The 27,652-nt window shown below is 37.5% G+C and overlaps 2 protein-coding genes across 5 annotated transcripts in view; both read right to left on the bottom strand.

The window, feature by feature from the left end:
• Positions 1–13,305, bottom strand: part of AQR (aquarius intron-binding spliceosomal factor) — a 121,683-nt gene extending 108,378 nt beyond the window's left edge. For all 3 annotated transcript variants that reach the window (XM_082649008.1, XM_082649007.1, XM_082649006.1), the window contains exons 1-4: positions 13,056–13,305; positions 10,351–10,407; positions 8,024–8,064; positions 1,830–1,865 (exon numbers count right to left, since the gene is read on the bottom strand). In XM_082649008.1, coding sequence (XP_082505134.1) covers positions 1,830–1,865; positions 8,024–8,064; positions 10,351–10,407; positions 13,056–13,130 — 209 coding nt within the window. In that variant the 5' untranslated portion in view covers positions 13,131–13,305. The remainder of the gene's footprint in view (positions 1–1,829; positions 1,866–8,023; positions 8,065–10,350; positions 10,408–13,055) is intronic.
• A 5,535-nt stretch (positions 13,306–18,840) lies between these two features.
• Positions 18,841–27,569, bottom strand: ZNF770 (zinc finger protein 770). Of its 2 annotated transcripts, none has more exons than XM_082649036.1 (2): positions 27,482–27,569; positions 18,841–23,369 (listed from the first exon to the last, which is right to left on the bottom strand). In XM_082649036.1, the coding sequence occupies exon 2, from the start codon at positions 23,311–23,313 to the stop codon at positions 21,232–21,234; it is 2,082 nt and encodes a 693-aa protein (XP_082505162.1). In that variant the 5' UTR covers positions 23,314–23,369; positions 27,482–27,569; the 3' UTR covers positions 18,841–21,231. The 2 variants fall into 2 exon arrangements, with proteins under 2 accessions (XP_082505162.1, XP_082505163.1); XM_082649037.1 differs by having other exon boundaries at positions 27,454–27,567.
• Between the last annotated feature and the right edge of the window lie 83 nt (positions 27,570–27,652).

Below are 27,652 nucleotides of genomic sequence, written 5' to 3' on the forward strand. Positions count from 1 at the left end.
TGAATCTGAGAATATTAGAGTCAATGATTTGCCCAAGATGATGCAGTTATCTCCATGATATACCCATGATACAGAACTGACTCCAAACTACATCTCTTTAATCCGAACGTAAGGATTGTTCAATAATTCCTTGATTCTATTTTGGCAATCACAGCAAATGTAATCTATATAATAACACGTCCCTCTTACGCATTTCATCAAAGATTCAGTTCACTCTCCTGTACCCAGGCACCTCCTCCATGCCATCTCAGTTTTCACTCTAGCAAGAGACCATCAATTATCTCTATTACAAACTTGAGACTCATTATGTCTGGAGGCTGGCACAGAGAAAATGGCATTCTAACCCAGAAATTATTATACATAAAAGTTCCTGGAAGGTAACAACCCCCTTTTTCAGTTATTAACAATCTTTCACTGGGTTTCCCTGGTGGCGCAATGGTTGGGAGTCCGCCTGCCGATGCAGGGGACATGGGTTCGTGCCCCGATCCGGGAGGATCCCACGTGCTGCAGAGCGGCTGGGCCCGTGAGCCATGGCCGCTGAGTCTGCACGTCCGGAGCCTGTGCTCCGTAACGGGAGAGGCCACAACAGTGAGAGGCCCGCGTACCGCAAAAAAAAAACAAAAAAAAACTTTCACTGTCACTGATGCCTTCAATATGCTCTGCTGCTTTTCTCCTTCAGTCCCTGCAATTCTCTTGGTATCTGATATTTGCCAGGACCATAGAATTCTGGCTTTATCCTAATCATATATCAGCATCCTCTTGATTTTTATTTACTTTCCTTCTGAAAGATGGCATGATATGATAAAAAGGGCATATTAATCTAAGGGCCAGATGGACCCAATTTCTAGCCTCAGTACTCTCTATAAAATAAGGAAACTCTTACTGGGATTATCATGAGGATTAAATGAGATCAAGTATTCAGTGACAATACAGTTCTTAGGATATAGTAGGAGTCTATTTACAAGTTAATTCATAGCTATAAACTTCAATTTCTCTCCGTAAAAATAATAAGAACACCTACATCATGACATTTTTTGTGAGGATCATATCAGTGTATGTAGGGAGAAACAGTTGTTAATAGAGACTGACTTCTGATGCAGACTAGACCTCAAGAAGTGTGGAGAAGTGGAAAAACCATGAGCTTTGGCATCAGACATTGGCATCCCAGCTCTGCCAATTACTTAAATGCATTATCTTTAACAAATAACTGCTCTGACCTCAGTTTCCTCCTTCACTAAGTGGAGAGTAGAATACTGACTTTGCAGGGTTTCTGTGAGTGCTCTGTATGTAAAATGTTTAACAATGTGCCTAGCACAAGGTTCAATAAATGGCAGATACTACTATCATCAACAGCAACCTTGGCTTTTACTTCCAGTCCACTGGCCACACCTGGTTGTAATATAATCTAAATTGTAACCTAAAAATTATATATTCTCTTCATCTGAAATATTTATCAGTGGCTTAGGTCAGAACAATGCTGGCTTAGTAATAACAAGTTAGCCTGGAAGGAAAAAATGGCTACAGAATGCATTCCAATTTACTCCCATTATCACTAAGGAACCAAAGAAGAGTTCAGAAATTGCTCAGCACACACTATCTTAATTAGTGAAAAACAACTCAAAATACAAGTTACACTAATAACGGAACATCATCTTTGAAAACAAAGGCTATCATACACGTATTCCAAAACAAGCCAATCACAAAAATATAAATCTTTTAAAATTTATAATTATTTTCTTATTCACTCACAGAAATGTACAGAAAACTTAGCTAAAAGTTAAGTCACACTGTCATCTTTAACTTCATCAAAGTAAAGCCTTTAAACTCACCTAAATTCCAAGAGCATTATCTTTCTGATGGCAAACCTAAAAATATAAAAATAGTAAAAATATTTAAATAGAGAAAATAAACATTTCTGAGTTACTAATGCAGATGTATTTTGGAATCTTGTTTTAATTTTGACTCACATATCAGAATAATTATATTTATTTATGCATTGAAAAAAGCAAATTTTCTTTTTATTTTTGTTTGTATTTTGTTTCAGATAGTTTATTTCATTTTTAAAAACTGTCTAAGAACAGTTACCTATATCCTACCCATATAACAAACACAATCAGCACCATGACATACGATACAACACATACATTAATAAGCCAAGTAATTTTAATCAAAACACAAGTGCTCATCAATATTCATAATATTAGATCACAACTGCCAAAAGCTAGCCTGTCTCAATTTCTTAAACACTGACTAACATTCTTCCATTTAATAATCAGATGAAAACATTCTGCTGAAATCATGGCCTCCTATAAGCACAAGGGACACATGTATCTATATCACAAACATGGGAATCAGGCTTCTGTAACCTTGACATTAAGTTTAAAATATTAGAAAATTGTGGAGGGAATATCAGATATCTCTTTATATACTTTAAAAATCAGAGTGTTTTGTTTTATATGGATAAATGATGCAGTAGTTACAAGGTATCCTTCCAAAGGTAGGTTCAAACGTCCACTAATTTAGTTTTATCATTTTGTATATTGACAATAAAGTAGCCAGACCAGAACCGTGCCACTGGATATTAGCCTCCAGCTTTGAAAATTAAATCAGTATGCATTATAAACTTATAATACCCCAAGAGACCATTATCCTGTCAAAATCCTATTCCACTGATTTCTGATCTCTTAAATAGTTTCACTGAGCAAGCAACGTCAGAGAACTTTAGTGAGAATGAAATGAAGGATCTAACTGTGCAACAGCACAAAGACAGAACACTGCCAAGGCACTGGCTTCTACAGCCAGCAAAGCCACTGAGAGTATACAAAAGCTTGTGTTGGACACTCTCGATCTCCAGCTGCAGGCATTTCACTTTACATGTGTGTTAGACAACAGAATTCAGGCCCTGCTATGCAAATACCTGCACCCTTAATTTCTTCAGCCACAAACAGGACCTCATTGATGAAAGAAAGAAAATCTTGGTTCACGAGATAGATCAGTATTCTAGTCATGATTTAGTGTTACCTTGGCAACATCTTTAAACACCCTGGGACCCAGTTTCCTCATGTACAAAAGAGGTGAAGTGGTCAATTTTTTTTTTTCCTGTGGATGAGACTGGACAAGTGAAAAATCAGTTTTGATGGGTCAAGATAATGCAAAAACACTCAATTTCTCTTATAGCAATCTTGGTGGTATTCATTAAATTGGGGGTTTTACGCTTCTGCCAGTAAACTTTCTGAGACAGATAAAGAACTTAACTAAAGGGATACATATAAGATATAAAAATGGGTCTAGAGACTAGATATTATGCCAGAAAATCTTTAAAGATAAGGATGAAAAGTATAAGAAATAATGAGAAATATAAATAAAGGATTTGGGGATGGTTATTTTATTAAGTTACCAATATTTACTGAGAGCATGCTTTGTAAAGCCTGACTCCGGTCAAGGGTTTAACATGCATTTCATTAAATCCTCCCAAAGCTGGATAATTTATGTACAATACGTTGGGTCTATTAACCATATTGTTAACTGGATGATTAAATTTGATAAAAAAAAAAAACAGTGGGGAGGGGTAGTCAAAGGGGTTTTTTTTTGCTGCTATAATTGCCCTCTGCTATCTCTCTTGGGATATGGTTGTGTGAAAACATGAGGTCTGGAGCTGTGGTAGCCCCTTTGCAACCACATAGGGAAAGCCAGAAAGTTTGTTAAAAGGCTGACAAAGACCCTCACATTATGAACTTCTGAACTACCTACTCCAGATTTATTGTTAAATAGATGATTAAAAAATCAAAAAATAATTGTGAACAAAGGAAGCCAGCCACAAAAGAGTACATATCATGTGATTCCATTTATTTAAAGTTTAAAACCAAGCAAAACTAAACTGTAGTGTTCACGTTTGCATACTTACATATTTAAATGATATAGCAAAGGGCACATAAGGGTTTGTGGGATGCTAAAAGGTTGGTTTTTTTTACCTCAGTGGTGGTAAAAATTCAGAAGGCTAAATGTTTTTGTACATTTTATGTGCTTTCTGTTAATTTCATAGTAAAGAGGTTTAAACATTTTTAATAAAAAGAAATATAAACACTGGCAAAAGTAAATTGCTCTAAAAGTCATCCCTTTTTTATCTTTCAGTATAAAAATCACTTGGATGGATTAACAGGATTAATAATCATACCAAAGTGTGTGGGTTAAGAGAGTCCTAAAGGGCAAATGGACCCTGTCCTATTTAAGAACAGAGTATTGGATAAGAGCCAGAGAACAAGGATTTAATAACCTGGCGCTGTCTGTATCCATGGTAAAATATCTTGGGCTAGTTACTTAATCTCTCTATACCTCAGTTTCATCATCCATAAAATGAGGATAACGGTACCTATCACAGAATTGTTGTGAGGATAAATACGCTGCTATATACAATGTGCTGAGATCAGAAGCTGGCACATAGTAAGCACTCCAGAAATGGCAATTACTGTTACTTTTAACATTTTAAAATCAAACAGATAAAAATACATTAAGACAAATTCACCAAATCTGATAATGGTAAGGATAGCAAATATGAATCATTTGTGTAATATACCACACACTACAATGGGGACTGAACAATATGGTATTTTAAGATCTACCTAATTTTGAGATTCTAGAAGTGATCATTTATACCATAAGAATATAAGAACTGATTGATTTAATTCCCAGATGCCTCCTAGGGAAATAGGGATGATGTACAAAAAAACATGTATTATAAGAACCTTAATGTATCATATTAAGAGTGCCTTATGGCTGTAAACTGCCTATTTTGATAGCCTACAAACAAGTAAATAAATCTTACATTAAGCCATTCCCCAATAATGAAGAAGCTACAAGCATATAACTCTGCAAAACAGCTTCCACAAGGCACTAGTCTAAAAAAAAATGGTCATTTAAATTTTTAAATATACACTACAGTTTTTGTGCTACACAGGTGCATTATTTAACTTTTTGAACTTAAGGATTTGAGGGCAAAATGCAATCAGGTCACTTTTATTCAAGTGTTTAAATGTGTACAAGATGAGAATACGGCTGTTAAGAGTGCCGTGATAAGACTTAGGGAGCCCTGCCAACGACTGTTATTACTTTCAGCAATTAAAAATGACTTAGCCAAGTCTACGTAACTTAAAAATCACCAGCAGCTTTTAGTTGTTAATTATATAAAAATTATATTCAAGGAAGCAATATTAGTAGCAAAGGTTTAAATTAAAAAAAAACCCATAACCCTAAGCAATCCATTGGAGTGAAACCCTGTTCTACAAAGAGGCAGAGAACTAGCTCTGAATGTTCAAGGTAAATTCCAGATTGGTATATCCTTAATATATAATAAAAAAGGTCCTAGAATTTATCTACCCACTCATCTTCAGTTTACTTTCCTCAGGCAATCTCCTCCATACCCACTTTCAACCAACAAGTCATATGTTACATATCTGCTCAAATGTGATATCTTTATTTTCTTTTATTGGAGTATAGCTGCTTTAAAATGTTGTGTTAGTTTCTGCTGTACAGCAAAGTGAATCAGCTATATGTATACATATATCCCCTTTTTTTTGGATTTCCTTCCCATTTAGGTCACCACAGAGCAATGAGTAGAGCTCCTTGTGCTACAAATTCTGTTCTCATTAAATATCTATTTTATACACAGTAGTGTATATATGTCAACCCCAATCTCCCAATTCATCCCACCCCCTCTTTCTCCCCTTGTTGTCCATACGTTTGTTCTCTACGTGTGTGTCTCTATTTCTGCTTTGCAAATACGTTCATCTGCACCATTTTTCTAGATTCCACATATATGGGTTAATGTACGATATTTGTTTTTCTCTTTCTGACTTACTTCACTCTAAGAGAGGATCTTTGCCTGATCATCAATCTAAACTAGCAGTCCTGTTGCTATACCCTAATCTCACTTTAATTCATAGCACTTACTACCTGCTGATACTATATATATATGTATATATATGTATATATTTTGTCTGTCTAGATAAGAATTAGAACACAGCTTCATGAGTAGAGGCTTCATCTGCCATGTTCACTGATGCACCCTTAGCATTGAAATGGTGGTTGATACAAAGTAGGCTCAACCCAATCCTCTCTTCAGAACTCTACACCTAAATACCCAACTGCTTATTCTACATCTCTCTCTATAGCTCTTTAGTGGCTAGAATTCAACATTTCCAAAAGCGACTAGTGATCTACACCCAATCCCACCACCAACGACAACAGCAAAAGTCAGTAATGGCACCTAATCACCTGACAACCTTTGCCAAAAATTTTGGAGTCATCCTTGATTCCTCCCTTCCTGTGTTCACCACATCCAACCACCAAACACTTCTATCTCTCAGATTGGTAACTCTTCTCTATCTCAACTTTCCATGCTAGTCCATGCCATCATTATCTTCAATCTGACTACAACAATATTCACCTAACTAATTTCCTGCCTCTTGCTCCCTCCAAAATTTTAAAATACCACCATCATGCTTCACTGGTTTCCTACTTCTCTTCAAATTTAAAACAAACAAACAAACAAACCTTAACATGGTCTTTGGCCCAAGCTACTTCTACAGGCTCAAGAAGGGACTGCTAAAACAACTAGAGGACTTCCCTGGTGGCGCAGTGGTTAAGAATCTGCCTGCCAATGCAGGGGCATGGGTTCGAGCCCTGGTCTGGGAAGATCCCACATGCTGACATTAATCATCAATGTCAGTAAAATAGTCTTTTATTTTTAAGTGCTTTTACTTATGTTGTTTGCATTCTTAGATTCTTCTTGTCTTCATTTTGCCCGAAAACTTGTTTCTTAAAATAGTTTGCACAGGGACTTCCCTGGTGGTCTGGTGGTTGAGAATCCGCCTGCCAATGCAGGCGACACGGTTTCGAGCACTGATCCGGGAAGATCCCACGTGCCGCAGAGCAACTAAGCCAGTGTGCCACAACTACTGAGCTTGCGCTCTAGAGCCTGCGAGTCCCAACTACTGAGCCCACGCACCACAACTTCTGAAGCCTGCGTGCTTAGAGCCGGTGCTCCACAAGAGAAGCCACCGCAATGAGAAGCCTGAGCACTGCAACGGAGAGTAGCCCCTGCTCGCTGCAACTGGAGAAAGCCCGCACGCAGCAACGAAGACCCAACACAGCCAAACATAAATAAATAAAATTTTTTTAAAAATGACTGGCCTCTTATTTTGACACTGCCTTTACAATATTTAGTAAAATTTACCTCCTAAGACTCAAACACATGCAAAAAATAAAATCTGAGATTTTATAAGGTCTATGACATTCATAACACAAATGTTTCTATGTCATATTAAAACGGTTAGTTACCTTTTAAAATACTCATTGGGCATATATATCTACAGGTGCAGATATGGAAATATGCCCAAGACACATTGTTTAAAAAAAAAAAGTCATGATGCAGAATGGTATGTAGAGTATAAACTCTTTGCTGTTTAAAAAAAAATCAAAGGGGTAGGGAACTGGAACAGATGTATACATAAGTAAAGAAACTGAGGGTTAAGGGACAGGGAAGAAGATGTACTGAAACTTACCCTTTCTGTGTACTGTTCAAAATAATTTTTATTTTTTATTATATATATAGTTTGCACATTATGTACAAAATGCATATTATTTTGTATTTAATTATTATCATGTATATTTTACTTTTCCAATTTTTAAATAATCTTTCAAAAAGATTTATCAGAAAATAAGAAAATTAGTATTAGTTGAACTGAAATTTTAAAATCTCCATATTTACTCTTCCTCACGTTCCTTCAAAAACAAAATAAACCCTAAAGAACTTAATCCCTCTAATCTGAGCCAAAAATTAAAAGGCAAAAAAATATCTTATGCCTCTTCAGCAGCTAGATATGGTTTTTCTAGTCACCATCTCCTTGATGACCAAATCAAAAGAAGGAAAGTTCCAAGTTTATGATTACATTTAGTTTAGAAGTTCAAATGAGATCCAAGTTAGTCCCATCTATTTCCTATGTATGAAAATTAAACTCATTCCTACCTTGATTTGACAATTTCTTTCTCATATATATCTTCAATCACCTGTTAAAAATATAAAAATGTTTAATATCTCAAATAACTTTTTTTCAGACTCGAAATTGAGAGTTTTCAATTACTGAGATTACACAAAACAAGGTGGTTTAGGAAAGCTATCAAATATCACTGCTATTGAAATAATATTTAAGAGATTTTTTATAATCCCATTATATCCCTCAAAATGTAAAATAACAGAAAGCAAAGCGGTAGGAAAAAATAAATAATAAAATATATCTAAATAAAAATAATTCTAGAAATAATTATTAAAATCATGTATTTATTTCATTTCTAGGGAAAATAAAAATTCACAAGATCAGGATATTTTTTAAAACTTAACAAAGTATATAAATGTTAACAGGCTCCACCTAAGAGTTTTAACAAAGTGCTTTCAAAAACCAGAAAGTAAACTGAAAGTGCAAAGACATAACAGAAGCAAATGCTAATCATTACATCCTGTTTTCCAAGCACATATGATAAAACCTCAGAATTTCCACTTACTTGGGTTAGGGTGGGTAGGATGGTATAATACGTAAGAATTCAGGTTCTGGGGTTGGAAGCCTGGTTCAAACCATCCACCTTTACTGCTGGAGACTACAACCTTTGCAAATGCATGACTGCTCTAAGGCTCAGTTTCCCAGTATACAAAAAGGATCTAATAATAAGTACCCCGTGGGGTTGCTATAAGACAACACATGTAAAGAATTCAGTACAGGTCCTGGCACATGGTAAGCCTTTAATAATAGTTATCAGTAGCAGAAGTAATAGTAGTGCTAGTGACAAGAGTAGTTAAAAAAAAAACTTACTCTAAAATTATGAAGTACTTTAACATGGTATAATATAATATTATTTTATGGCAACTATGTCTTTTAACTGCTCAAAATATACTTCTCAAATAAATGTTTGTGGGTGGTAAAGGGAGGAAGACAATGAGGCAAGCAAGTCTTGAATTTGTACGAAATTTTCTGTCATTGCTTTTCTGTTTATCAAAAGCCAAATTAAATAATAAAATGATGGGTATAATCTTCTTTAAATACCAACTTATACATAGCTTCATCCAGTGTTAACTAAAATGATCTGAATATAAATTTAATCTCTAAAAACCTTGATCTAATTAAGTTCAACTCAATCTAGTAGTGTCATAAAGATATTTTTGTTATTAATGAAAAATGACCCTAGGAACCCCCAGACCCAACATATACAAGCACAAACATACACAAACAGCATATAGTGAGATAAAGCAACCTGGCTGATAATTATGAGTAATTAATGTATGTCAAGTTTATGAATATCCTCCTGATGAATAAAATGGGATTGCTGGCAAACAAAAATATATTTATAAATAAAACATTTAAGCTAAACTAATGTGAGAAATTTGGGATTAAGTTCAGTTTTAATAAGAGGGCCTAGATTATCACAATTCAATTTACAATGGCAAACTTAAAGCGAGTCTTCACTACTTGTTAAATGGCATGTGTATGTTAGCTCTATAAGACCTCTCTTTAAGAACCTATGTCAATGAGAATTAATCCTCCATTAGGAATCCTGCCTTTCGTTTATTCTAAATTGTGTCACCTGAATCCTAAGTCCCTTCCCTAATTGAATATGACTGGCCCTCAGTCATCTAATACTGTAAACAACTTCCACCTCTTCCACCATTATTACAGATCTTTCAGTTCATCAACCTAAAAATAAAAGAGAAAACAATAGATTTTATCCTAGATGATCTGTCAAAAAAACTGTAGGAAGGGGCTTCCCTGGTGGCGCAGTGGTTGAGAGTCCACCTGCTGATGCAGGGGACGCAGGTTCGTGCCTAGGTCTGGGAAGATCCCACATGCCGCGGAGCGGCTGGGCCCGTGAGCCATGGCCGCTGAGCCTGCGCATCCGGAGCCTGTGCTCCACAACGGGAGAGGCCACAACAGTGAGAGGCCCGCGTACCGCAAAAAAAAAAAAAAAACTGTAGGAAAACTGATGTGTATTTACAAAGATATTCATTACATGATCACCTAATAATGATAAATCAGAGCAATCTAAGAATCTATAAACAGGAAAATCCACACACATTTTTTAAAAAGCTTAAAGGAAATAAATAACTATCTCTGGGTAGTTATTTTTATTTTCTTATGTGTAGCTTCTGTATTTTCCAAATTTTCTATTATGAGTAATTATTAGCTTAGAAAACCATTCATTTTAACTTTTAAAAAAATTATGAAGAGCTTCTGTCGAATTAGCTCTTGAAAAAGATACAAAGAGCATACCTATTCAAAAGGGATGCTGCAAACCAAAAATACTTACCTTTATGTCAAAAGGTGATTTTTTCTTGATATGGGGAGCCCAGTATTTACAAGCTAACTGCAAAAGCAAACAGTATAAACAGTAAGTCATAGATTCATACCACTGAAGATTCATACCACTAACAGACTGAGATCATTCAGAAACAAGCTGTTTCTTAACAGGGCACTACTGGCGCAGGGCGAGGCGATAGAGTAATTTACCTATGAAGGGGACTATATGGGCTTGCAGACCAGTGAGCATCTTCGGGCCCAATCCACTGAATGCCAGTAATGCCCTGCATGGCACCCTGCCACTATGATTTTAAAAAAAACAAAATTTATTTTAAACTACTCCTATGGAAACAATAGGGTGAAGTTAATAACCACAGTCAAACACCTTCAACATAGAGCTAACGAAACCCAGGTCTAGAAAGATTAAATGAGCTGCCCAAGACTACAATCAGTTAACAGGTGAGCCAGTACTAAAAAACAGATTCAAAATCCTCAGGAATGTTGATTTGCAAAACAATAATCTTTAAGTGATTAGTACACATTCAGGCACACCTAAACAAAACCTAAAAAAAATTGTAGTTTATCAGTGGGTTATTACCAAGAATAAAAGAGTCAGTATGTTATATTCCAGCAAAGCAGGTTTTACCTGAAAAATGTGAATTTAAATACATATACAAGGAGACCTCAGAGATATTTCAGGTTTGGTTCCAGACCACCACAATAAAGTGACGACCTCAATAAAGCAAGTCACATGAATTTTTTGGTTTCCCAGTACATATAAAGGTTATAATTTACACTATACTGTAGTCTATTAAGTGGCAATAGCATTATGTCTTAAAAAAAACAATGAACATACCTTAATTTAAAAATACGTTATTGCTAAAAATGCTAACCATCATTAAAAAAAGTGAGATCAGGGCTTCCCTGGTGGCGCAGTGGTTGAGAGTCCGCCTGCCGATGCAGGGGACGCAGGTTCGTGCCCCCGTCTGGGAAGATCCCACATGCCGCGCAGTGGCTGGGCCCGTGAGCCATGGCCGCTGAGCCTGCGCGTCCGGAGCCTGTGCTCCACAACGGGAGAGGCCACAACGGTGAGAGGCCCGCGTACCCAAAAAAAAAAAAAAAAAAAAAAAAAAAGTGAGATCACAGAGTTCAGATATCTGATCTTCTTAAAACTAAATTTTAACCTCTACATCTTACTTATTCAATAATAATTAAAAAGCCCCTTCTCTGGTCAGGTGTGCCAGGTGCTCAGAAATAATGGAGGAGGAGGGGCAGGGAAATGGTAGGATCCCTTCATACTCTCTGTCCTCATCTCATACCATCCTCCCTCTTACTTCTTAAGTTCGCTCTCCTGGCTTCTTTACGTACACACCATAAGGCATTTCCACTTGCTACTCCCTGGACTGTTTCCCTGCTCTTCCCCAGACTGGCTCGTTTTTTGCATTCAGGTCTTAGCTTTTGCATTCAGGTCTTAGCTCATTCGGGTCTTAGTCAGGACTCTCCTAACTGCTCTTCATAAACCCCACCCAGTCTGCCACAATGCCGTTTCATTTTCCTGATAGCAATAATCACTGTCTGAAACTACACTGTTCATTTGTCTCACTCATCCCTCTAAAATGTAAGATCCCTGAGGGGAGGAAACTAATAACTTTTACCACAAAAATTCAAGCAATGGGAAAAGGGAGTTCTAGTCTAACTTGTCCAGAAAAACCTCTCCAAATTAATGTAGATGGATGACAGTGAATTAACCATATAAGAAAAGATAGGGGAAAAAAATGAAGTAGAGGGAACAATGTTGAAAGGAGGTGCCAGGAGGTGAAACATTGCATGGCACAAATAAATTGCAGTTCAGTATGGCTAAACACTGTGAGAAAAGGAGGAAAAAAAGAGAGGAAATTGGATATAAGCATGGGTCAGATCACAAAACAAGGTGAATGATTCCAGTCATTATCCTAAGGGCAATTAGAACTCTTTAAGAACGCATTCAAAATGACTCTTATGCTTCTGCCTTGGCAAATTTGCTGAAACAGGGCACAGAGAAGAAAGAAGCAAGTGAGTAATAAGTTCTGTATAGAGTTACTTGCACTCTTATCCAACACCCAGAGCAACAAATAAGGATTAGGAAAGTTGCTCAGCGCTACAGGGCTATGTTTCCCCATTCAAAGCCAACCGCGGTTCACCATGCAACACAATAAACAGGTTTTAAATGAACGCTCTCTGACCACGGGATTGCTCTCTTCGTAGATGCATGTATTTGGAGCAGGTGTCTTGTCAAATTCTCACCATTCCCTTCAAAGATCTAGGTTACTCTAAGGTTAAGGATAAGCCTATCCCTCCTTCGACCCTCAGTTCAGTATCACCTCTGCTATGGAACCTTCTTGCCAGTCTCAGGTGACTGGGGTGGTTCCTTCTGTGAATCCATCTCTCCTGCGACGAACTCTAACATAGAAAAGCTCGCATAATAACTTTCTTTTCATGTGTCTGTCTCCCCCGGAACATGAACTCCTCGGGGCAGAGCCTCTTTCACCACGGTCTCCCCAACAGCTAGCACAGTTGCTGGTACACAGCACGTACTCTTTAGTAAAAAGACTTGAGTGTATGAATTGACAAACGAATGCCTCGTCGGTGCTCCCGTTCCCAAGAAAAATCCCACGTCCTGGCCTCGGGGCTTCAGCGTCCCACCCCTTCACACACACCAGACTCGCCCAAGCGCACCTGGGTCACGAACTCCGCGTTGATCTGGGACACCGTAGGGGCCACGATTTTCTTGGGCTGAGCAGGGGCCGTCATGGCAGCACTCTCCTTCCGCTCCAGTGGAAAACAAAGGACCGCTCCGAGCAGCGGTGAACCCGATACACTTCCCGCTAAGAAGCGACTGCGGCTGCCTAACTCCGAGATGCAAATACCCGCGGAGCAGAATATCCTCAACGCTTACAGACCACAGGGATCGCGTACCGCAGCTTGTACATCCTTCAAGAAGCGGAACAGAGCGGGGCCGGAAGTGCATGCAAGCGCTGGTTTTGAGCTAGAGAGGCAAGGGCTTCGACCTCCCCCTCCTGCTCCCTAGCGGGAAGCTGAGAGAAAACACCCAGGGAGACGGGATTGATGTCTCAGTGACCAGGTAGATGGTGTTGGTTAAGGTTTTCTTGTGGTAGGGTCGGGGAGGGAGAGGGAGACTTGGAGTTTCTTCCAACCCTATAAAAAGTATTAGTGAAAAAAAAAACCAAACGGGGAATGCGAGGCTTGATTTTCACTGTTTTTTAACAGATTCATGGAAATATAAATTAGCATATAATGGACTGCACATATTTAGGGTGTAAAATTTGATTTGTTTAAAATAGTCATACATATGTGAAACCATCACCAAAGTCATAATAATAAGCATATCCAATGTCTCTAAAATTTTCCTAGTCCCTTTTGCAATCCATCCCTATCCCAGTTCTACCCACCCATTCTCAGGCAATCACTCATCTGCTTTCTGTCGCTATAGATTAGTATCCTTTTTTATAGAATTTTATAAATATGAAAATAATACAGTACCTTTTTTCTTTCTTCTTTCACTCAACATAATGATTTTGAGATTCATCCATGTTGATGCATGTATTAATAGTTGGTGCCTTTTTATTGTTGAGTGGTATTCTATTTTATGGACACACCACAGTTTGTTAATCTGCTCATCTGTGGATGAACATTGAATTGTTTCCAGTTTTTGACTACTGCAAATAATGCTGCTAAGATCATTTGTGTATATATGTCTTAATGTAGACATGTGTTTCCCTTTCTTTTAAGTAAATACCTAGGAGAGGAATAGCTGGATCAAATGGTATGTGTATGTTTAAATTTTTAAGAAACTGCCTGTTTTCCAAAGTAGTTGTACCATTTTATATTCACACCAGTAGCATATGAGAGTTCCAGTTCCTCTTCCTTCTCACCCACACTTGATGTAGTCAGTCTTTTTAATTTTAGCCATTTTAATAGTTATGTGGTATACCTCACTGTAGCCTTAATTTGTATTTCCCTAATGACTACTGAAGTTGAATGTCTGTTCATGTGCTTATTTGCCATCCATATATATTCTTTGTAGAAGCCTCTATTCAAATTGTTTGCCCATTTTTAAATTGAATTGCATGTTTTCTTATTACTGAGTTTGAATGCATACCTCTACCACTCCCAAATCCATATATAAATTAAACATGTACCTCTAGTAAACTTTCCCTGGATGAACATAGGCAAGAAACCGGTAACATGGTTGCCTCTAGGGAGGAGGAACTGGGGGAGGGGAGAACAGGAGCAAGGGAAGTCTTATTTTACATTTTACACCCTTTTGAAACTTTTGAATTTTGTAACATTTATAGCCCATTTGAAAATAAACAGTTGTGAAGGAAAAAACAAAAAAGTGTCTGTAGATATAGAAATTAAATGTGGAATCCTTTTTTCCTTCTACTTGCTATTGTATAAAGTTTATTTATAGAGCTAAAGATGAAAATTTGCATGATCCTAATTTTAAATGCAACAGATTTTGAATACATAAAGTATCTAATTACACTTTATTTACAAATGGAGTCTATACAACAAGAGGTAACATAAGATTTTCTGAATAGCTTTTATGATGAATCTTGAAAGGTAGATAAGATTTTGATAATCAAAAACATCAGGGACAATATTTCTAGTATAGTCATAGAAGAGATAAAGCCATGAAAGCAGGTCATGCTGGGAGAATGTTGGGAGTGAGCCATCAGGCTTAACATGTCAAAACTTTAAAAGCTAGAGAAAGGAGACTGTATTTATCTTGGAAGGCAATGGGAAACCACTGATTGGAAATCTACTTTTGGAAGATGACTTTTCAGTAGTTTGTTAGATGGGTTGGAATAGGTAAAGTGGGGATGGGAATACCAGTTGGGAGACTATTGCAAATCTAAAGCAAAAGTAACATGGCCTAAATTTGGGTTCTGGCAGTAAAATTGAAGAGGAAGGAATAAGTATGGAAGACACTGAAGAAACAGAATAAAGAGAAATTCGTCCTAAGCAGTTGAAAGAATAGTGGAACCCTGTACCAGCAGAGAAGACAGAAGGTAGAAGGAAAAGATAGTTCCAATATATAGAGACATAGTCTGAGGTAGCAGGAGGAGATCTGGGCAGTGATGAGCAATTTATTTGCCAATTAACATTTGTTAAATTTGTAATTTACCTTATGATTTTGTGGCCAAGAGGATATTAAGCCAATAAGCTCCAGATCATATGTGGATCTAACTGTGTGAAAGATTCTAATTTATAATACCTAGTAGATTTCTGAAAAAATGCAGTATCATAATCTTTCTCCTTCTCTCTCTCTCAAACTCTCCCTCTCTCTTTTTCCTGCTCTCTCTTCTCTTCATGTCACTTCTTAGCCAAGTTTTGAATGATGGTTTTGGACATCCTAAAATTATAATATTTCATTTTATAACTTTTATTTTACAAGCTTTCTGTAATGAGTTTTGTAAGTAAGGAAGAGAGAAAGCAAAGAAACCAGGTAATCAAGTTTCAAAACACAAGATTGTCAATAGTGTCAAATGCTTCAAAGAAATCTAAAAGGACAAGAACTTCAAAAAGTCCATGGGTTTGGAAACTAGAAGACCATTGGTGACCATTATCAGTTTGTTGTAGTAAGAAAAAGAAAATTTAATTCAAATTGATTTTAAAGTAAAGGAAATCTATAGGTATAAATAAAGTCTAGAGATAAATTAGGCTTCAGGCAGTTGATCAAGCTTCCAGCTCCATTCTTTCGGCACTGCTCCCCCTACTACTCCCACCCTACTCTGCTTTGTGTTTTGACTTCATCCCCAGACTAGCATTCTTCATGGTACCTAAACGGAGAAAACTTCACACTCAGTTCTTCTTCCTCAATCACTGAAATAAGTACAAGGTTTCACTCTGATCAGATCAGCTTAGGTCAGTTCTTCCAGGCCCATTACTCTGGCTAGGGTAGCACTGTGCATTGACTGGCTTAGTCTTGGGTTACCCATCCCTTTAAGTCATGCTGAATATTCTGATAGAGTTAGACTGATCATGACCATTGCTGGAGCTGCAGTTAAGATCAGTCCTACCCAGAATACCTGGCTGATATACAGTGAAAGAGAGAAGATGTGGTTGCAACTAACAATGCCTACTACAATGATCATTGATAGAACAGCTCCCAAGAGGTGGTGAGGAAAACACTAGGTAAAAAAGGACTTAGAAGCTAATGAACGAAAAGGCAATGGAGGAAGTAGGTGTAATGAATTTTCAGTATCTCCGACCCTAAAAGGCAAAGAGTAAAATATAACAGTAACCAAAATAATAGGTAAAACTAAAGTTATTTGGCTCAAATGCTATCTCTTTTTAAGCTTGGTGTAGTGGAAATTTTGACTGCCTATCCATTCCTCCCTTCTTTCCAAATGCAACTTCAAATTTGACCAGTATTTGTATTATCTTCAGGCAACCTTGTGCTTGAAGGAAGTAGGCTGAGGTCTAGGTCCAGCTCCACATAATTCTATTTCCTTTGTCAGTGGTTGGTTCAGGAATGTGGCTGTGAAGCAATTCTGGCAGGTGAGAGAGGTAATGTTCACTGTAGACTTCTAGGAAACTTATCTTTGTTCTTGGGGGAGTTTCTGGGTCTCTCATTCACTCACTGTCCCACCCTCCCCCCCCATGAAGGAAGCATGCAGCCCTAATTGCAAACAAAGCATCCTAAAACCATAAGGAAAATAAACTTGTCATTGTGAAAGGCAGAGCAGATGGAAGGAACCAGAATCAACTATATGATTTAACAACCCTAGGGTTTATCTAGTTGCTGGACTTCAAGTCGTATAAGCCAATAAGGTCCCCATTGCAAGAAGCAGTTTGAGTCAGGTATTCTGCTACTTGCAGCCAAAATCATCATAACTAAATAAGGAACACATGAAATTTTCTTTATGGAACCAACGAGAGGGAAAAACTAAAAACACCAGAAAAAAGAAGGGACTGATGATGAAGCTCCCAGAAGGAGAGAGAGCAAGGAAAAGCTAGCTTCAGAAAAGTGGAAGAATATTATTATTCTGAGATACATGAGAAAAGTAAGGAGTAAAGATAGACATTTTTGAGGGAAGAGGAGGGAAGTTTAGAAAGTTTTGGATTGGCTTTGATCACAACATCTTAGAAGGCAAACTCATTCCAAGAATGAATGAAAGGCTCTAAATGAAATTATAGATTTACAGAGAAGGTAAGAGTTTGTAATAATGACTTCATTCATTTCTTCCTTTATACATTCAGTATATATTTGAGGAGGTAAAAACATTACAGATACTGCTTTATACTTTATGTATAAAACATAAAATCATGCATTCTCTTGCTTTCCAGAAAAATGTAGTTTAGCTCAATGGTTCTCAAAGTATAGTTTCAATATAGCAATAACAGCTAACCTGTATAAATGCAAATTTTCAGGCCCAACTCCAAATATTGAATCAGAAATTCTGAGGGTGTAGCTCAGCAATCTATGCTTTTAACAAGCCCTCTAGATGATTCTAGTGCACACTAAAGTTTGAAAACCACTAGTCAACAGTGACGATTAATAGAGTTATGAACAAAAAGCAGTGGGAGCACAGGGAATAGAGTGCTAGGGTAAATCAAAAAGGCTTCCAGAGGAAGCAGCGTTTAAGCTTAAACTTCAAAGAATGAATAGAAGTTAGCCGATATAGATGCAAAGTATTACATGTTCCATATTTTTTAATAATACCATTGTACCACTTTTCTTTTTCAGTTATCTTTTTTCCTCTAATAGAATTTTGTTCTCTAATAGAATAGTGCTAATAGAATTCTAGCAGTTAGCCCTGAAATTCTAAGCCCTTCTAACTGGCAATAGGAGAAATCTCAACAAGAAAGGAATTAAATGTGTCCTTTCACTGCTTCTAAAGAGCAGATATTCTGCATGAAACAGCCCTTGACAATTCACTTCTAACAAAGGATTCTTATAAGATATGCAGACTTCAAACACTGGTGCTATCCCTTAAAAATGTCTATAATTCTCATTGGTTATCTCACATAACGTAAATTGAAATCTGTTTTCTGCAAATTAAACACTTTAGTTTTCTTCCATAATCATGGACTAAAAACAAATAAAATCTGGCTCAACTAAATCTCTTCTTTGAATACAGTATGAGTTTGTATCTAATTTAAATTAATACTACATAGATAAGATGGAAGCGGGAATAACATGTATTGGATGAACTAATTTTATGTTTCTTTAGTACAAATCTGGGAGGCCAAGGAGGAAGATAAATGGATAAGCAGATAGATCATGTGACATGCAATGGAGTTAACATATCCATTTGTAGGTTATAAGGAGCTATCAAAGAAACTTAACATGAACAAGGAAGTAAACGATTAACTATCCATGTAGCAAGCTCAGAAGGTAGAAGGTAGACTGGAGTGGGCCCAGGAAAGTGTCTGGCAATCAGTACCTTGTTCCTGTATTATGTGATTTTCCCTTTTAAAAAAGTTCAAACTGTGTAATTTGAAACTTTATTTTTAAAATATTCTAAAATTTGAATTTTTCAAGAATCACCATCTACTTTCCTTCAACACACATTTTGTCCTAATAGGCCCTATTGCAGTACAAAACAAGAAGCAATAATTTCACTAACTCAACCAAACTACTTCAGTAAATAATCATGCTACAGCCTGGAATTGCCCAAACAAAAATTCTTCTAATTTTCTTTACAGATATTTAAAAGTTTATTTTTTTCAGAAAACCAAAGCAATTGATTCAACAATAATAACAGTTCTAGCATGCAGCAAGTCATCATTTAACATCTAATGTTTAAACTTCTTATCATGGATATATACAGTTTATCATGGATGTATACAGTTTATTTTCATTCCTATAAAGTTTCCACAGCTTGTAGTGATAATAAAAGTAAATAAGTATTTCGTTACAGGTACTTCAAATAGCACTACAGTACCTCTTCGACAAAATTTTTACAATATTCCAACTTTCAATATGAAACAGCTTAAAAAGGCATGGGCCAAAAAAAAAATGTATAGTAGTATCACTTAGGCAAATAAAGTCTAATAATCATACAAGCACAACACTGTTAGGATTCTCCTGTTAGGGTTGGGAAAGGAGTATATGAGACATTTACTTCAAATAAAATTACATAAATAGCTTAGGAAAATTCCCAAATATATAATTTCAGACATATTAAACCCTTGAACCTTTATTCTTGGAAAACATGAACTAGTTATCCCTTGCTTTTATGTAATGGATGTGTTCTTAAATAGTTCTGTGTAAAGCAAATTTTATAAAACATCACCTTGTTTGCACTGGAGGAACACATCTCAAGGAAACATAAGAGAAATTATTCTTTAAAACACGATTCTCCTGCACATTTGTACATCGTTGGGCTTTTATCTGTACTGTTAAGTTTAATCTCTATGAATTAAACCCAAGTTTCTCAAAATTCACTTGTAAAAGCAGACTGACTTCTCCTCCCCCCCCCTCCACAAAGACAATTATTACAGTACAATGTAAAATTGTTCCTTTATCCATTCTCAGTAGAGGGCTTGTCACTACATATATCTGAGAGTGCTAGGATAAATACCCACCTGTTCTTTTCACCTTAGAAAGAGAATGGTTATATTCTCTTATTGCTAGGAAATGTCATTCTTAAAGATTTTATTAAAAATGGCAAATGTGAAGGACAATGTGTGATTACAAGCCTTTTACAGTTTGATTAAATATTCCCCAATCATGACAGTACTGTTTAGAATGATACTCTCAATTCCATAAGCATCTTATTCCTATACGGGATTACCTTACTAACTAAAGTAACAATTTACTAATGATCAAAATAACATTCTTTAGCATTAGAATCTTGCAAAAAAACAGGAATAAAAAATAGAACTAGACCTAGTCACTGCCGTTTGATCAAACTTAATAGAATATTTAGTTTAGTCACAGGACCACTCAAAGAGGTATAAAGAAAGTTTTGCTAAGGTGAATGTAAAAGTCTTATGGAGATGCAGATCTACAGGTGAGTCTTAAGTCTACAACTACTGCTATCAATCATTAATAAGCATGTAGATGAATTGCATTCATTCCTCTGAAAAGATGGCACTGCGTACATATCATCAAAAAGATTATGGCACTTGAACATTATTCCTGACAAATAAACATGGTAAATGTATACAGGTGCATCCTAGCCTCTCTCCTACTTGTACATTTTGGGGGTAAAGATAACAGCAGGCTGGGCAAAAAAACAATTCAAATCACCTATAGAATAGGAGGGTAAACTACCGGAGTCCTAAGAATAAACAGCTTGGAAAAGAACAATGAAAATAATGCTATTATTTTCTCATCCACTTTCACTTTTATTGCTTTTATATTTTTTAGCTTATAAGAAAAAATTTTGCAATGGAATTTGAACCATAGGTGTAAAATACATGAAATAATATAGTGGGGCTATCTGTAGTGGCCAAAACCCAATTTTTGCCTCTGTCTTTTAAGCATATATAAAAGGAGATTGTGTGTCTTAAGGAATAATTCCTTTAAAAATGAGGCTGAATTATTTGTACTACATCATGGATTTACAACATTTTCAATACAGCCAAAGTGTATGTTAAAATAAAACAAATACTTGCTTTATGGCATCAAATCATGTTCTTCCCCCTAAAAATTAATTTGGCTGTTCCTAAAACATATTACATTTCTATGTATCTTACCTCTGACTATGCAGACAAGCAACTGCCTATGAAATCATTCAATCTAATGCAGGCCTTTTGATAAAAATACATTATAAATGATAGAGGCTAAAGAGCAAGGTCACCAGAAAGACCACACATGTGTTGGTGGGTCTGTCAATTACATAACTGAATTTAAGACAACCATTTTCTCTTGTGGTCATTCCTTAAAGTGAGTAAGTTGATGTCTCTTCCAGTGAGGAGCCTGTCTGAATGTTTTGCCACAAACTGAGCATTCGAATGGCTTCTGCCCTGCATGAATTAGATAGTGTCTTTCCAGTTTAGATGGGGATCTAAAGCTTTTAGAACAAACACTGCATTGGTAAAGAAGGCCATCATTCCTTTCAGTACGCCCTGAATAACTACAACAATGACTATGATGGCTCTGCTCTGATTCCAGAAGGGCACTAGAGAGACAGGGCTGCCTGTTCCTATAGGGGGTACCAAGAATGAAATCCTCTGATTCTGCCTTCACTTTTATTTCTGATGTTTGATCTGACTCTGAGACCTCGTATTTTTGAAAACCAAGAGTCTGACATTGCTGGGAAGCACTATAGTTAACATTATCACCTTGATGAATGAAAAGTTTGTTCAAATTTTCCAATTCTACTTGGCAAAGAGATTTTCTATATGGAATCTTATCAATATGAGTTAATTTATGTCTTTTCAGGTGAGCTGACTGTCTAAAAGATTTCCCACAAACATTACAGCCAAAAGGCCTCTGTCCAGTATGAATTAAATAGTGTCTTTGTAGTTTAGATACAGAAGGAAACACTTTCTCACATTTGTCACAAGGACACATCTTATGTCCAGTATAGATGTTTTCATTTGTAACTGAAAAACCACACTGAAGCACTTCACAGTTTTCAAAGAATTCCTCACCTGATGAACCATAGATAGATACATCTTTATTATTCACAGAATTATCCATAGTTAACATGTTCTCTGGTGTAAGAATACCTTTTACGTTTTTTCCCATATTTTGGCTCTGGAAGTGCTTTTGCCAAGAAAATGGCAAAGTCAACGTTTTCTTCTTTTTATTGCCAACTGTCTTATATGTCCCATGCTTGCCAAGAGAACCCATAAATGTTCTCTGGGTTTGTTCAGGGCTCTGGTCACCGGAAATAAGTTCACAATTTTTCAAGAAACTGTTTTTAAATACTTTTTTCTCAGATCGAAAATTATCTAATTTTTTACCCCCAGCTCGTTTAAGCTTAGCCAAGATTTTTTTAACAATGGTTTTATAGTTGTAGCTTCTTTTGAGCCTGCTTGGAATTTTGCCACTTCTGGCAGGAAAACACTTGTGTCCATTGAGAATCTGCTCTGATTCAAAACATTCTTCACACTCTGGACATTGAAAAGGGACAATATAAATAGAGTGGACATCAAGTTGATTATTCTCCTCAGATTCACGTATATCACCATTTTCAAAACTATCCTGCTTTGCATTTAATTTATTAGGCAGGGGCCCTGATTCTGGACTCTTCACCTTTAATGAAAGAGTCTGAAAAGTCTTATTCCTGGCATGGATTTGTTTATGCTTCAGCAGTTTGCTTTGAATCTTAAATCCTTTTTGACAAAAACAACATTGAAAAGGCCTTTCCTCTGAATGTGTGAGTTGGTGGATTTTTAAGTGAGTTGACTGTCGAAAAGATTTACTGCACAGGATACATTTAAAAGGCCTCTGACCAGTATGAATAAGTGCGTGCCTATCAAGTTTTGACTGTGAGGGGAACAGCTTGCCACAGATTGTACACGCGTGAATGTTCTTTTTTTTCTTTGTAGGGCTGTGTGTAGGATCAGACTTGGAGCACGGGTGTAATGCCCATCTCTCCTCTGTGGTAAGAGCATGATACATTCCATACACTGGCTTTTCTTGCTTGGCCTCCAGCAGTCTTCTGACCTGTTTAACATCATTCTGGTAAGTTTCATTGTGAAGCTGTTGGTGCTTCACGAATGTCTTCAGATTCTTAAAGTGGCGTGGACAAATGCTACATTTAAAAGGCAGATTATGAGTTAGTTGATGTCGTTCCAGATGAACTAGTTGTCTAAAGGTTTTATGACACACATCACATTCAAATGGCTTTTGACCAGTATGAATGAGATAATGCCTCGCTAATTTTGAGGGTGTTTCAAAATGCTTGAAGCAAATATTGCAAATATATGGCCTGTTTCTAGGTAGTTTGTTGGCTACTACACACTGTTGAATCTTTAGCATTTTAAAATTGGTTTCAGCCATCATATTCTTCAGTGATATACTCTGATGAGCTCCATAGTGTTCTTACACTCCACAGATGTCTAAAAATTAAAAATAAAAATGTATTAATTAAAAATTGCTTATTCATATGAAAAGAAATAATTTAACCTGTTCTTTGGCTAAAGGTATTAAAGGCAATAGGGAACCTCAACTCTTCCTGTGTCGAAAAGTTAGTTAGGGCTTCCCTGGTGGCGCAGTGGTTGACAGTCCGCCTGCCAATGCAGGGGACACGGGTTCGTGCCCCGGTCCGGGAGGATCCCACATGCCATGGAGCGGCTGGGCCCGTGAGCCATGGCCGCTGAGCCTGCGCGTCCGGAGCCTGTGCTCCGCAACGGTAGAGACCACGACAGTGAGAGGCCCGCTTAGATACTTTAGAATCATTAAACTAATTTCACTCATACAGAGAAATGAGAAGTCTTTAAAAGAAATACTTAAAAATGTATATAATTTTAAGCTATATTTCTAATTAATTGAGATGATACATTAAAAGGGGACTGAGTTGAATTTCTTAACATTAAATAAATCTTTTAATTCCAATTTTCCTAGTCCACTATTAAGTAGATTTGTCATTTTTCAAAAATTGGGCTAGAAAGATAAAGAGTGTAAGAAATAAAATATAATACTAAAATTAAGACATATCTGCATTCAATTATAGCATACCTTGGACATGATCTGAGAATGGAATGTTTTAGTTATCAAAATTCTTAGCCACATCATTAGCAATATTTACTCTCAGTTACTTCTTTGGACCAACAAAGATAACATAAACAACTGGGAGAAAATGTCCCAGAAAACCTGGATTCTAGTCCCGGATTTGCCATCATATGAACTTGGTGGCAAGAAGAAGGAAATATAGATTCCTCATCTCTAAATCAGGGAAAATTCCTCCTGGCCTGCCTACCACATCTAGTTGTTGTGAGAATCAATGGAGATAATGCACCTAAATGTGTTGGAAAACTGAAGCAATGTATAAATGTAAGGTATTATTTAGCTCAACACTAATCAAATTTAAAAACTTTATCCTTATCTACTTAATATCATTTTTAGGGTTTCTAACTAAGAGATAAACACACTAAACAAACATTTCTTTTTATTTCTCCTTTCCACTTTGTTGTAGAAGTCCTAAAAGACAAGTACAGAGGCAATGAGGCTGACACACTGGCTACTTATATACTTATCTATGGCTAAGTAATTGAAAGTCTGAGTGTAGTTTACTTTTCAGGCAGTAGAACAAAAAGGTCATTTTGGTCTTAGTTAATATAAAGATAAAGATATTTTCCCTAATATACCTCTGTAGGACACATGCAAAAGCTTACCAGGAACTTTCTCAACCATTTTATACCCTGTCTTCTCCTAACTGAAAAGCCAATTTTCTTCTCATCCTTCCTCTTCTACTGCATTTTCCTTAAATAAGGAAGCCAGAGATTAAAAAAAGCTGTGCCAGCTCTCTAATGTTGTATCTTCTAGTTGAGATCAGAGAGTTGATAAATCTACCAGAAACTCAGTGTTCTTTTGTCAGATGATTTAGTGAATATCCAACATATATGCTGTGTGCTATTATCTATTTTCTCCTAGAAGACACCTTAAACACAAAATCATAAACACACCCACTGTGGTTCTCTTCAGGAATCTGATTTAAAAACAGAAAAAAAAAATTCATTTATTGTGCAAATTATCTTCTAATTGTTTTATCATAGTGGTTTTCAAACTGCATGTCACTACCCATTAGTGGATTGTGCAATCACTTTAGTGGGTCATGCTCAGCACTTTTGTTTAATAGAGTAGAAAATATCAGATTGCATAACATATGGTAAGGATAAATCTGTTTTGTGAAACTTCGATAGGAGGAGGTAAAAACCTGTGAAACCTGTTCCTGGCATACCTCTTTACACACTAGACAGAGGAACCTACAACAAATCAATCACTTTATTCAAAGTGGCAAGTAATCTATTAAGTAAGACTGGGGCCCATAGGATGAGACAGGATTACTAAGGATTATTAATTTTCTTCAACTGACCCATATAACCCCAAAATATTTATCAGAAAAATCTAATTAGAGGCCAAAGGTAATATGCCACACAAATAATCTGACTGCAAGCCACTATATTAATTTATAAAATATACCATATAACCCAGATATCCACGTTAGCAACAATCAGCTGTTGATGCTATTACTATGCACTTTCACAACACTGAGTTAGAGAAATTACAGGTGAATGTACTCCAAATCCCTAAAATGCTAACACAGCAGCAGTTACGAGGATTAAAATTAAGTGAATTGCCAAGAACTTGGCAATTTATTTAATTCCCGTCAGGCAAAATCAGGTGTTGAGGTGTCAATTAGGACAATGAGCCAAACTGCAAGTAATAATCAAGTCTTTATTCACTGACTGCCACAGTGCAAGCAAGAGGCTAAAAAAGTACTGGTTCCCCAGTGGTCGATTAAATGGAACACTAGGTGAGGGTTAGGTGGATGCAATGACACAATCATCTCTCTGCAAAGGAGGCTGGAACAAAAGGTTTCTGCCTCTTTATGGACCTGTGGGCCAGGGGAGGAGGAAGGAAGAGCTACAAGTGGAATGGTCCTGGGTCAAAATGGAGAAAAGTACCTCAGTCAAGGCTGCCCCCTCCACCTTCCCTCCCTTTGCAATAAGGAGGTATTGGTGGAGGCACCTGGGAAGTACCTCGGCCAAGGTCCTCAGAATGGAAGTACCTGAGCCAGGAATGCAATACAGTATGAGCATGGCTAGTGGGAGGGAAGGGGTGAGTCCTTGACTGCAACTCCCTCCAGAAAACTGCAGTGCACTGGCCATGCCCAAGTCTGGTGTGGCAAGAGCAGCTTCCCCCGAAGAGGCCAGCCAGGCAAAGCCACGCAATTGTCTATGGTCGGGCCTGAAAGATCACACATAGGATTCTGGCCTGTAGCCAGGGTCCTCAGCTCCTATTGTGTATTTCTTCTTTCCTTTAATAGTTTCTTTGGAACACTTGAAAAAAATCCCACACTAGAACCACACACATGACAACCATTTCTGATTGTAACAGGAATTGACTACCTATAGTTACTGTGCCAAAAAGAGACTATGGCTTATCAACTAACACTAGCACTAAGACCGGATACTATTGTCAGTTGCGTCCACACCATGTGGGAAAGCACTTACTGGAAGCCCTATATTGTTAGAATCACCGGTGGCAAGCAGTGATCTCATCTGCTATTTATAAGTGACAGCTAAGGGATCCCCAAGCTCCAAATGCAGTCCCACGTGTACTTAAGCATATGCACAGTAATTTGATAGAACTCCAAATCCCACTTCTACTGATTTCTCTGTGTTCTCAAATGACCTTTTTTGTCGGTCATATTTCAAAAACAAATCCAACAGCGTGTAATTTTTCCTATGTTAAAGTGAAAATAAAAGATGGTAAATCTCAATGGGTCAACCCCCAGATTACCCTGACTACAGCAAGATACACTCCGTTATAAAACTGTGAAAACTGATCTCAAAAAATTCCAACGATACCTCAAGGCCGAAAGCCTGTTGGTTTTCCAGTCTTCACAACACCATTAAAACGAGGTGAGGATATCACAAAAGTAAATGAACAAGAAACACAAGAACTGAGAGAAAGTTAGAGAACTTTCAGTTACGGAATAACCTCTGGCGACATTTATCACAGCCTTTCCCTCTCTGTAGCTTCTTCTGCCCCACTTCCCCCGGCCCCCTCTCTTGACCTTGAACCCTCACCTCTTCCTCTCAGAGGGATTGCACAGGACACAGACCCTGACAACTGGCCCTCGCCCTAATTGCCCACAACCAGTAAGCACCTAGGAGTCGAGCCAGACTTCAGAGACTGCAAAATCCCACACCAGGAAAGTAAAGGCAAGGATGAAAACTGCTTTGGCCACAGAGAGGGGGAAAAATGCCACATGTGATACGACCCACTGCAGGGGAAAGTATCGTTTTTTGCAATTCCTCTCAGAGATTCCCGCTCCCCATGAGCTGCAGTCAGAAGGCGGGGATGTGGGAAAAGCAAAGGAGCTGAGGTCGTGGCGCCCCCGTTCTGGGTCCCCGGGCACCTTGGAGGGACCGAGGCAGGCCCGACCTTTCCCGGGGGGGTCGCTCCACCTCACACCTGGGTTCTTGATATCCTCCTCACGCACCTGGAGCTGGCACGGGCCCGCGAGCCGCGCATCTCAAGGCCCAGGAGCCGCGAAGGCAGCGCGCACACGTCCTCAGGGCCGGCGCGGCGACGGGCTGAGTGCGCAGGCGCGGAGCTCGGAAGCGCCGCCGGACGCGGTCCGACTGGAAACAGGCTCCCTCCAACCCAGGGC

Source organism: Grampus griseus (genome assembly GCF_964374135.1).
Source record: "Grampus griseus genome assembly, chromosome: 2".
Taxonomy (NCBI): Eukaryota; Metazoa; Chordata; class Mammalia; order Artiodactyla; family Delphinidae; genus Grampus; species Grampus griseus.